Source organism: Micropterus salmoides, unplaced genomic scaffold (genome assembly GCF_014851395.1).
Source record: "Micropterus salmoides isolate LMB-PRFRI ecotype aquatic unplaced genomic scaffold, ASM1485139v1 Ms_hic_scaffold_3904, whole genome shotgun sequence".
In the NCBI taxonomy this organism is placed as follows: Eukaryota; Metazoa; Chordata; class Actinopteri; order Centrarchiformes; family Centrarchidae; genus Micropterus; species Micropterus salmoides.
This window is the reverse complement of record NW_024043267.1, coordinates 4,538-17,093: the sequence shown is the minus strand read 5'-3', so window position 1 is coordinate 17,093 and position 12,556 is coordinate 4,538. Positions and strand designations below refer to the sequence as shown.

The window sequence follows — 12,556 nt, the reverse complement described above, 5'->3', positions numbered from 1 at the left end:
GGTGGTGGGTTATGAGCTGTTGCAGAGAAAGCAGCGAGGGCAGGCAAGCAGCTTAAATAAGGCACCTTCTATGGAATTTGCCAATGAATGCTAGGAGATTAACCAGCTGAGCTGCTGATGTGGCTGGCTTAAGATGGCTGCTATCAGCTGCTGGTACTGTGAGCTGAGCTTAACTTCGTTGCCTGCCTGAACTAATGCTGTGTTTCATTACTATCCAGATCCCGAACTGTGTTTTGAACAAGAAAAAAATGACATCATTTTAAAGCTTTCCAAGGGGTTTCCAAATGGTTAACATCAAACTCTAGACATGGCCGGCACTTACGTTAGCGGGCAGTTCTTGGTGGAGAACAGGTGACGCTGAGGTCACCGTCAGTCCCAGCGGACATGAAGGTGTAATAGCCCGGCTGGTTGATGGTGATCTGGCTGTTGATCCAGGACTGATACTGGGACACTCGGGTGTAGCCTGATGGGATATTAGGCACTGCGCAGCCCCTATTACTGAGGAAACTCGTGATTCCCCCCTGGATCCAGCGACCGCCCTGCTTGCTCACCAGCGGACCTCCTCCATCCCCCTTTACGGAAAGAAACATTTAGGAGAAGGAATCTTTGCAGAAGGTAAAATCAGACTCGAACACAGGAGTAAAACTGATCACCTGACAGATGCCCTTCCCTCCAACATTTAACTTGGCGCACATCTTGTTGTTTGTGATCAAACTCAATCCGTAGGTACAGGTACACTCTCTGTTTCCAACAATCGGCAGCTGCACCTCCATTAGGTTTTGTGGGAAAGGCAGGGACACTAAAGAGACACAAATTTAGTTTAATAAACAAGTGTTCACATGTTTTGAAATGGTTTCAAACAAAATGGGAGTTCAATAAATACATCAGTGACCTGTGGCACACCTCAAGTATTGCCAGATGTTCCTCTATGGATCAAGCAAACATTGTCCCTACTTGAACCCAAAGGACCATGCCAGCTGTTTTTCTATGTCTTAGCCCATTAAAGGTACAATGAGTAGCGTTAAACCAAAGGGCAGGTCCGCCACCAAACTTCAAAACACTTGCAGTACTTCAAATTAAATTTATATAGCGCCAATTCATTACAAAGTTACCTCATTCACTTTTTATATATATAGCAGGTCTAGATTGTACCATCTATTATTATGAACACTTGGTGACGGAGGCAAGGAAAGACTCCCATTTAGGAGGTAGAAAGACCTCGACCGGAACTGTGACTCAGGTTTGGTGGCCAGCGTTGGATAGCGAAAGAGGACGAGGGGGTGATGCAACACAATATCCACATAGAACTGCATAAAAGGTAAAAGTGGTTGTGGTGCAGACAGAAAATAAACAATGTTATTGATAATTCTAGTAAAATTAATAATATAGTAGGATTAATAATAATTGTAGCAGTGGCGGCAGCAGGAAGCTTGCAACCACAGATCTAGACCCCACAGCTCCAGAGCCAGAAACACCTGCAGAGAGCAACAGACGGAGAGAGGAGAGGGACGAGAGAGCAGCAAACTACAGGAGAGGGAAGTAGTAGAGTTAGAAACATGTAAGAAAGAGATGAAGAGGAGAGAGGAGCTCAGTGCATCATGGTAAATCCCCGGGCAGTCTAGGCCTATAGCAGCATAACTAAGGGATGGTTCAGGACTCACCTGAGCCAGCCCTAACTATAAGCTTTATCAAAGAGGAAAGTCTTAAGCCTACTCTTAAATGTGGAGATGGTGTCTGCCTCCTGAACCCAAACTGGAACCTGGTTCCACAGGAGAGGAGCTTGATAGCTGAACGCTCTGGCTCCTAGTCTACTTTTGGAGACTCTAGGAACCACAAGTAACCCTGCATTCTGGGAGCGCAGTGCTCTGGTGGGGTAGTAAGGTACGATGAGCTCTTTAAGATAAGATTGTGCCTGAAAATTAGGGGCTTTGTAGGTAAGAGGAAGGATTTTAAATTAATGGACTTTTTCAAGCAGCCTGATAATAGGGAATTGCAGTAATCCAGCCTAGAAGTAACAAATGCATGGACTATTTTTTCTGCATCATTTTTAGACAGGATGTTCCTGATTTTTGCAATATTATGTAGGTGACAAAAGGCAGTCCTTGAAATTTGCTTAATTTGAGAGTTAAACGACATGTCCTGATCAAAGATAACTCCAAGATTTCTCAGAGTTGTGCTGGAGGCCAGGCCAGAACAGGATTGGAGGATAGTTGTGTTGAAGATGGACAAACAGTTGATGGATGGACGGTGAAGAGGAGAGCAGGAGGACACAATGAGAACTTTGGGAGGTTTGATGGTTCCTCCTGTATCGTCTCAAATCTCTCCCAGTCAGACACTGGAGTTTACTGGTGTGAAAACACAGTTCTGGACAGACGAGTGACCAGATCAACATCACTGTGACTCATTCAAAAGGCAAGTTGATCCATCCTGTGTTCATGTCTGTATACGATCCTACACTGTCCGTTTGGGACTCTGGTCTTATGTGGGGTTTTTTTCTTCTTCAGATTCTCAGGTTATTCTGGAGATTCCTGCACTTCCTGTGATGGCAGGAAGTGATGTCACTCTGCGCTGTAGAAGTAAAGATCTGTCCACACTTGAAGCTTTTTTTTTCAGGGATGGTTCTAACATTGGATCTGGACCTGGACAGTTGAACATCAGTAACATCGATATGTCTAATGAAGGTCTTTACTGGTGTTATAATGATTAGACTGCTGTATCTCCTCAGAGCAGGCTGAGGGTCCGAGGTCAGATCACTGACATCACTTCCTGTTTATATTTTAAATTTTTTTTAATTTATGGTGTATTTTATTAGGGACCGATACATCTAACATAGATTAACTGAAAACAGTAATCCAATGTGTGTACCATAGTGTTTTTAGCAGTTGCTAATTTGCAACACTCTTTTCAACAACACTTTAAAGAAATGAAAATTAAAACTGATGAAAAAAGAAAACAAAAAAAGTATGATTGATGGTTGTGTTTAAGTATGAACTAACCTGCTGACCTGATAAACTGATCACTGCATTTGTACTGATTTCTTCTTCAGGTCCTACTGCCCATCGCACTGCCCCTCCTTCTCCTCCTCCTCTTTCTCCTACTCCTTCTGCTCCTCCTTCTGCTCCTCCTCTAGTCTCCCCCACTGCCACCCCTCCAGTTGGAGCAGCTGTGGGTTCTCTGGTTCTTGTGGTTCTTCTGGTTCTGATCCTGGTTGGGGTTCTGTTTCTCCACAGGAATCTAACAGGTATGAAAGCTGTCAGACTCACCTGATATGAACAGACTGGAACTCAGTAAATCAACCCAGGCTTTCCCGATTCAGCTGTGAGCGTGTTCACATAAAAGACGCGGAGTTAGAAGCAGATGACCAGTCACAGACATGAACAAGTCTACTGGCAGCAAACATATTTTATAAACGAAGAGTAAACTGTTATGTTAGACAAATACAACAATGTCTACAAGTCTAAGCACCACAGCTTCGGGGCACATGGAGGGAGGCAGATAATCGCCGACAGTGTGAATGCCTAAATGAACAGGAATCTATAATAATGCGTTGATTTCTTCTTATGGTGTCTATGAAAATTTTAGCCTAAACTTTTGCACAGTGATGTAATCATACAGAGAGACTGAAAGCCTTGTAAGCTACTATTGTAGGTTTTCATTGTAAGCCGACTCACTGCTTTGAAATGTGTTTTATTTTTTTTTATTTGCTCCCCAGTCGGTTTCACACAGCCTGTCGCGGCCGTTAAAATAAATAGGTTTAATTCTTCTTATGTGAGGCTGAATATTATAAACATATAATTTGGTAGGGATTTAGAAATTAATTGTAATATGAATGTAGGTTATATATTTTTGGTTAGCTATTTTATAATATTATAAAATTATATACCTTTTGCGATATGAACGCAGGTTATGTGCGGGAGTTTCCAGTAGCCTAAATGTAGAGATTCAGTCTTTCAACCTCAATTTGAGCCCATTTTATGGCATGAATGTATTTTTTGACTCATTGCTTTATGAAGTTAATTTAGAACAATGTTTGGAAAACTTTTGAGTGTGTCAAATAAATTAATACATTTTTGAAGTGAGCCTGTGTCGTACAATGGGCAAGCGCCGACACACAGCCGAGCTAAAAGTATAAAGCAAATACTTTCATACACGCCATAAGAAAACATCAATGCATTATTGTAGGCTACAGCTGTTCATTTAGGCATTCGCACTGGAGAATATCTATCTGTAGTGTTACAGTTTGCTCTTCGTTTGTAAAATATGATGCTCTGCTAACAGTGGACTTGTTCATGTCTACAATTGGTCATCTGCTGCCAACACCGCCTCTTTCATGTGAACGCGCTCATGGCTGGATTGGGAAATCCTGGCTTGATTTACCGAGTTGATAACCAGCTTCATGTGACCGCTTATCCTGATAGCGATTATTAGGGTTAGTGAAGCCAGATAACGAAAACATGTCCTGAGAATACTGAACTCGCTATGTGGTACAGGCCCCTGATCCTTGTTTTAGACAGTTTCCGTGTTTTATTTTGGAGTCTGTCTGAATTATCAGTTATTTCATCTGCTTGTGTGTTTTCTGCTTTGCGTGTTTTTTCAGTTGGTTTCCTGTCATGTGGTTTTGATCTGTGCCAGTCTTGTTTTATTCTGTTATTGTCTGGTTGTTTGTCTGGTGTTTGATTCATGCTTGGTTTCTGCCTGTCAGCTAAGTGTTAGTTTGGGTCTCTTCCTGTTTGGTGTTTGGTCTGTTGTGTGTCTTGGGTTTCAGTCCTGATTGTTTCTTGTCTTGATCTGTTCTGTCTGCTTGTCTCCTGTTCTGTTTAGTTTTCATATGTTGGGTTGTTCAGTATGTTCACTTCTGTATTTAGGTCTAGTCCTGTCTGGTCCCCTTGATTGGTGTGTTTGCCTGAGTCTTTATTCTGTCTGATTTCCTCATGCATTCCACCTGGTCTTGGTCCCGCCTTGCTCGTTACCTTGTGCTTAAATGTTTCATTTCATTTCTGTTCTGTCCTCGCTGGTCTGTTGTTCGTCTCTCCTTTGTGTGTGTCTGTTTTCCTGCCTTTCTCAACTGCCACATTTTGGATTATCTGTTTAGGGACTTAGTAACCTTTTGCCTAGTTTGGATTACCTTATTTTGTGGATCTCCTTGGTTTGTGTTGGACTGCCTCACTTTGAGTGCCTGGACTTATTTGTAAGTTAAACCTCTTCCAGACCATCCTGCTTTTGGGTCCTACAGCCTGTACCTGCTTGCACACATGGCAATCCTGACTTGATCAGCTGTTTTTGCTGTTGGGGTCTGCCAGATATTCCCTTAACGTGTAAAAGCATGGCTAGTAGCAACTTGCCCACTAGCAACTCATTACTGAATACCTCTCCATTTTTCTCAGATTCATGTTTTTTAGGTCCATGCGTCTGGTTTTGTGTCTGGTTTGCACCCACTACTACTTGTTTATTGCAGTCATGCGTAATGTCAACGTATGACGTAACTACGGTTGACGTAACTACGGTTACTTGGCGTAACCTGGTTGATTCACTCCAAACCAGTTGAAATGTGCCTATTTTCCTATTTTTCTTTTTTTTGCAACATTTTAAAGGTTTGCTTAAAATTTGCTTGACAATTAGATAGAAAGATGGCTATAGTTAGGGAGATGCTTCAGGTGTGGTCATGTGAGGTACAGACCCTCAGTCCCATGGTAACAGCTGCTTGTATATGGGGGGAGATGTGATGTACCTGTAGGTCACATGATGACACCTGAGCCAACTCCATTTACTGATGAACACCATGAGATGCTGCTGAAAGCTCAGTTAGATATTTTCCACTAACTGTTTATATATTTGAATACAAAGATAACCTGCTGACCTCTGACCTTTAGTAAACCTTGTTCTCCTGTTCTAGGTCTGGCTGTGCTGACTGCTGCAGGTGAGCTGATGGAAGTCTGTCGGTCTGTCTGAACCCTGACCTTTAGGCTGCGTTCAGACTGCAGGCCAATATGACCCGAATACGATGATATTTTGTCTTTTTTTTTGCTCATATGTGACTCAGATCTGATCTTTTTATGACAGTGTGAACAGGCCAAGACAGTTTACGGGTTTTATTTTGGAGATCTTTTCTAGTTCGGATTTGGGGCACTTTCATATGTGGTCGAAATCTGATACAGATCGGATCTTTTTAAATGCGACTTGAGTCTGGGAGAAGCTAACGAGCCGGCCAGCCAGTCAGTTCACAGAGCCCTCAGACACGTAGACCACTGCAGCCAACACAGCAGAGAGTCCAGCAACGACAGCAGAATAAAGACCCTTAGCTGTAAGATAGTTTTAACGTTCGTACTGCTGTCATTACGTTCTGAGCAATTTTGTAAGGTTTAAACTTGAATCAAGAGACGTCTGGATGATGTACAGAAAAATCTGGTCTTGTGAAACTTCGGAAAAAATAAACAGAAATAGTACGAAAGGGCAATGTCTTTGCTTTATTATATTAGACCATTACATTTTTTGTGTACAGTAGAGTTGTGGTCACATTATTTGCAGGCAGCCTCCGTGCTTGGGGTATTGCGCAAATCAGCAAGAATGCCTCGTCTCAAACCGTCAGCAGCAATTCTGTGCTCGTGACATTGCAAGTTCATTTTTCCAAGAACGACTAGCAAGAACGTTCTCCCCAGGAAAAGAAATCGGTTCTTTGCATTCTTGGTTTTGAGAAACACCCGTGAGGGTTAGCAAGTATGAGCTAACAGGAGCTAACCTCTGTAGCTCCTTGTTTACTTCTGTACCGCTGCGTGTGACATCGCGTTATTCTTCTGCGCATGGGTCACTTTTAGGTCGTGGACATTCACACTGGAGGTTGACAACTGTCAAATAAAAAAATCGGATCTGGGGAAAAAAATTCTAAATCAAGCATTAAGGCCTGCAGTGTGAACGTCACCTTGGTTAACCTTGATCTCCTTTTGTAGGTCTGGCTGTGCTGACTGTTGCAGTGCTGCTGTGTTGCTGACTGGACTGCTTGTTTCTGCAGGTGAGTTGATTAAAGTTTTAAATCTAAAAATCTAAACCTCCATCGATGAAGATATTGGCATTTTGAGAGAAAAGACATGTGGCTACATTTTGATGACTTTTTTGTGTTTATGGAGATGAATCTATGCAACTTACAGCAGTTTACAAAAACATTCTGGTCTACCAAATCCTTCTCTCCACACTGTAGGTATTTGTGTCTCCTAAAAGCTTAAAACCCTTCACTTTGGAAGGACATATCAATAACAACTTTGATCAACATCTTTTCTGTAGTTTAAGGCTGAAATGGAGTCTGTAGCTACATCCGGAGCAACAAGCTCTTAAATTTAAGTAGGTTGGAAGAAATTTCAGTCTCCGCTCCCTCAGAAACCCATTAATTTTTAAATGCATACAAATATTAACATAAAATCAACCATTACAGATATCAGAAATAAAAGTAATAGTGCACTTCTCATGAACAAGATGTACAATTTGAAGTTGAAATGGAGTTTGTAGGACAAACTGTACAGGAGAAGATAGGTGCCAAATACGGCATTAAACAGACATTGACAAAACTGTTGGTACTCTTCCATTAAAAGAAAAACCCACAATGGTCCCAGAAATAACTTGAACCTGACAAAAGTAAATAATTAATAAAAAAATACTGAAAATTAACTTATTAAAATCAGACATTGGTTTTTAATTATGGTTCAACAGAATCATTTTAAAAACAAACTCATGAAATTGTACCGGACACAAATGAACCTGAACTTAAAATTTTGTTGCACAATGTGCAATCAAGCGATTGCTGTTACTCTCAATGAGACTTCCTCACTTGTCAACACATATTGCACCAGCACGTACCTTGAGATCCTCGGGCAGAGGTCTGTTGTCTGTTCCAGAGTTCGACTGAAAACTAAAGGGGACAGAGCGTTTGCTGTCAGGGCCCCGAGGCTCTGGAACAGCCTGCCCGAGGAAATCAGGTCGGCTGAGTCAGTGAACTCTTTTTTAAGTCCCTTCTTAAAACATACTTTTATAGGAGAGCTTTTCCCGATCTTATTTGACTTTATTTTATCCCTTTTATTTTATTGTATTTTACTAATTTTATATTTATTTTTTTGTATTATTCTTTACACTTGTTAAAGCACTTTGTAACTTGTTTTTGAAAAGTGCTCTACAAATAAGGATTATTATTATTTAGGCCCACTACTCCTGCTGTTTCAGGTTTGAAGGGTGCCTTCTCCAGACTGCATGATTCAGCTCCTTCCACAGATGTTCAATAGAATGTAGATCAGGGTTCATAGAAGGCCACTTCAGAATAGTCCAATGTTTTGCTCTTAGCCATTCTTGATGATTTTAGCTGTGTGTTTTGGGTCATTATCCTGTTGGAGGGCCAATGACCTGCGACTGAGACCAAGCTTCCTGACAATGGGCAGTACATTTCGGTCCAGAATACCTTGAGATAGTCTTAAAATCTCTTTGTACCCTGTACAGATTCAAAATGCCCTGTGCCAGATGCAGCAAAGCAGCCCCAAAACATAACCGAGCCTCCTCCATGCTCCACTGTAGGTGAGGTGTTCTTTTCTTTGTATGCTTCATTTTTGTGTCTGAACATAGAGCTGACTTGCCAAATGGCTCCGGTTTTGTTTCATCTGTCCAAGGGACATTCTCCCAGAAGCTTTGTGGCTTGTCATTTTTGTTTTATAAAATTTTTGTTGAAACACTATTCAAAAGCCATGTCTGATTTTCATCAGTTAATTTTCAGTACATTTTTATTTATTAATTTTGTCAAGTTCAAGTTATTTCAGGGACCATTGTTGGCTTTTCTTTCTTTAATGGAAGGGTATCCACATCTGGATATAAATAATAAAGAGTGACAACAATTGGTGAGAGAGCTGTAGCTTTCATACTAATAGTGCACATCTCATGACGATGTACATTTTGAAGTTGAAACAGAGTTTGTAGGACAAATGGTACAGGAGGAGATAGATGCCAAAAATGGGGATATATGTAACTAGAATGGTGTTTTTTATTTATTTATTTTTGCTGCCACTGCAAAGTGCTGCCTCTTCAGCAATTTTTCAAATCCTGTCATATGCTAAAAAATCTATCATATGCTACGGACTTGCTTGAAATGCCTCCAAAGCACCAATAGAGGGTGCTCAATACCTGGCAAATAACTCTCTGAAGAAAACACTTCCATGTGAAAAATGATTGCATTTTGAAAGCTATGATTAGTTAACACTGTTGGCTGAGGATGGAATCGTACCATGTCTGACACCATAAGTGCTGCTTTGAAGACACACTTCCAACTGAACAAAACTTTTGACAAAGCTCACAATTTGTCGTTCTTTTATCCAGAGCTACTTTTGAGGAACAACATACAAGCATCAATGAACCATCAATACAGTAAGAGTTCTGACCATAGTAAGTGACCATAGATACTAGTAAGAACTATTAGCACGGACAGCATCAATGGGGTAAATACTTAGAGAAAGAAGTAAGAGTTAATTAAATGGTGCATCAAAGCTTTTCGCTTTCTGTGGAGGTTCTGAGTCATTCTGGCCATAGTTATCCAAGGAAGGTTAGAATCAAGGGTAACTGGAATTGGTTGAAAATACTTAAAGCATTTCATCCCCCATCCATCTTCAGTTCTGACTAAATGGTAGGGAAACTCAGCTATTTAACCTCTGTGGGGTTGTTGTCAAGATGATCGAGGTTGGAAGAATATTGAGTCTGTGCTTCCATAGAAAAATATTAATATAAAATCAACCATTGCAATTATCAGCAACACAAATAACAGCATGAATCACATGAAGACGATGTACCTTTGGAAGTTGAGCTGGCAGCTCTAACCCTAAATATCTTATATTAAAGTCATATTAGGAACATGATACAACGATGAATGACATTTGGTTCTATATTTGTTTGTTGATAATTCTGTGTGAAGTTAACATAAAATAGGTAGGTATAGATCCATCTTGATGAGGTGATTCCACCAAACTTTCCAGACACCCCTTTGCTGGGGAAACATGAGTTGTCCCTCTCTCATTAGCAGTTGCTAATGTTGCATTAGCTCAGACCTACCCTGTTTGCTTCATAATGTTCAATTTAAATTCAGAACCAGAAGGAGCTTTATTGCCAAGTAGTGTTTTACACATGAGGAATTTGCTTTGGTAATAAGGTGCTACAGGTAGACAAACATACGGTTGACATAAATAAATGTATAAATATGGAATAAACAAATTTACATTATATAAGAATAATAGAGAAAAATAATACAATTTGCAGAGAAAAAACAATGTGGCAGATATTTACATGTGCATTACTCCGGTTCGTGTTACAGACGTATTGCAATGGGAGAGGATATAGTGTACATACTGTAAATATATCATCCATCGTCAACTGCTTATCCTGCGTACAGAGTACATAAATATATAAATTCACTTAATATAAAATTCACTTAATATAAAAATATAGAACAACAACGATTTACAATTAACAAATATCTGCAATATGCCAGGTTTGTGCATGATATGAAATTAAGTATAATTTAGATGTGAGACATCTGCATTATTTGCAAGGGGGGAGTGTCAGTGAGAGACCCGGTCCTTGTTAATGAGGCTAGCTGCAGACGGGTAGAAGCTGTTTTTGTGGCGAGAGGTTTTGGTCCTGAAGGACCGCAGGGGGAGAGTCTGAAACAGTTTGTGTCTGGGGTGAGAGGGGCCAGCTGCAATCTTTCCTGCTCGCCTCAGAGTCCGTGAGGCGTACAGGTCCTGAATAGAAGGAAGATTGCAGCCAATCACCTTCTCTGCAGAGCGAATGATGCGCTGCAGCCTGCCCTTGTCCCTGGCAGTGGCAGCAGCGTACCAGATGGTGATGGAGGAGGTGAGGATGGACTCAATGATGGCGTGTAGAAGTGCACCATCATTGTCTTTGGTCCTGCAGGAAGTACATCCTCTGCTGGGCCTTCTTGGTGAGGGAGGTCCTGGGAGATGATGGTGCCCAGGAAGCGGAAGGAGTCCACAATGGCGGCTGGGGAGTCACACAGGATGATGGGGGAGGGTGGGGCTGTGCTCTTTATAAGTCTAGGACCATCTCCACGGTCTTCAGAGTGTTGAGCTCCAGACTGTTCTGGCTGCACCAGGTCACCAGATGGTCGATTTCCCACCTGTAGGAGGACTCATCCCCACCTGAGATGAGCCCAATGAGGGTGGTGTCATCTGCAAACTTCAGGAGCTTGACGGACTGGTGACTGGAGGTGCAGCTGTTAACTGTTAGGGAGAAGAGACAACAATACAAAAGAGACCAATCCACTAACGTTACAATAAGGTAACTTACTGTGGTCTAACTGTTATAAAGTCAACAACAATCTCATTTAAAATATTCAGTCTAGCTCACCAACCGTTTCGTCATCATCCAATACATTTAGCTGTGTTGATATTGTTGAGCCTCCGGTGAAAGATACAGATAATAATGATAGCTTACTGAAAAGCAGCAGGTGAGCTAATGCAGTCAGTGAAATGTTATGTAACGACCATGGGTTAGTTAAAACACAAGCAGCTGATAAACATTACTGTAACGTTGCAGTGGGAGTTTCCAGCATGTTGTGTGAAGCTGTCTCCTGTCTATAGCTGCTGTCACACTGCCTTATTTTACAGGAGTGTTATTGTGTCACTATGCCATCGAGCTCCACTGGATGAAAGGGACGGAGCCAGTGTTGATCTGCATCTGAGTGGGGAACATTAAAGAAACAGAGCCTGAACATGTCTGGAGAAAAGCCACAGATGGCATGCCCTTGTTTCCGCGTTTATTGCTGGATTTCTGTATGAAAGCGGCTTAGGATTATGCTCGCTCATAAGTTAAAGCGAGCAGGCATATGAGGCTTTTTATATACAGACTATGGTACGAGCACACACCTGGTTGCAATCTTAAGACCGCACCGGTAGTGCCCGCTGAGAATTGTATAATGTCCCTTTTAACTATTCAATTCTTTTCATTTACATTTTGTAATTATGATTCTTGACTTTTACAGTACTTGTGTTATTATTTTCTGTCACTCTTTATTATTATGCACCAAAAAGATAAATTCCTTGGATGTTGAAAACCTACTTGGCAACAAACCCGACTGTGATTCTTGTTCGCCTCCAGAACAACTTATGGCCTTTTTAGAGTCAGGAATTCTGTTTTGGTTTCTTTTATTGTCTTCTATCTCAAAGTGTTTCTGGACATAACCTTTATATGTTTTGAAGCTTTGGCAAATAAAACTAGATTATTTTGATCTATTGAAAGGTTGATTCTCTGGACCTGATCCTTTCATCCCCTCACCCAAGGCTTCCTTCACAACATTCCAGTAAGGCCAGTTCTCCATAATGTCGCAAATTTTTGTCTCTCAGAGGGAGTAGCAGCACAGGTGTGGACAGGAGCATGAGGCAGAGGAGAAGCCTATTATGATGGATAAGCCCTCGTGTGCCTTTTGATTCTCTATCAGATAATGACATTATTTAGGACTCGTGAGACCTTGTAACACACGGATATAAATATCCAACACGTTCTCATGTCAGTGTGTCATTAC

General features: G+C 41.2%; 1 protein-coding gene and 1 long non-coding RNA gene across 2 annotated transcripts; one reads left to right on the top strand and one right to left on the bottom strand.

The window, feature by feature from the left end:
- Positions 1-323: 323 nt before the first annotated feature.
- Positions 324-4,398, bottom strand: LOC119885078 (tryptase-like). Its single transcript, XM_038695317.1, has 4 exons — positions 4,378-4,398; positions 3,141-3,234; positions 654-799; positions 324-572 (listed from the first exon to the last, which is right to left on the bottom strand). The coding sequence occupies exons 1-4, from the start codon at positions 4,396-4,398 to the stop codon at positions 324-326; spliced, it is 510 nt and encodes a 169-aa protein (XP_038551245.1).
- A 644-nt stretch (positions 4,399-5,042) lies between these two features.
- Positions 5,043-6,968, top strand: LOC119885079. The gene is made up of 3 exons (XR_005441163.1): positions 5,043-5,188; positions 5,894-5,917; positions 6,945-6,968. It is a non-coding gene; the product is annotated as an uncharacterized LOC119885079 (long non-coding RNA).
- Positions 6,969-12,556: the final 5,588 nt, after the last annotated feature.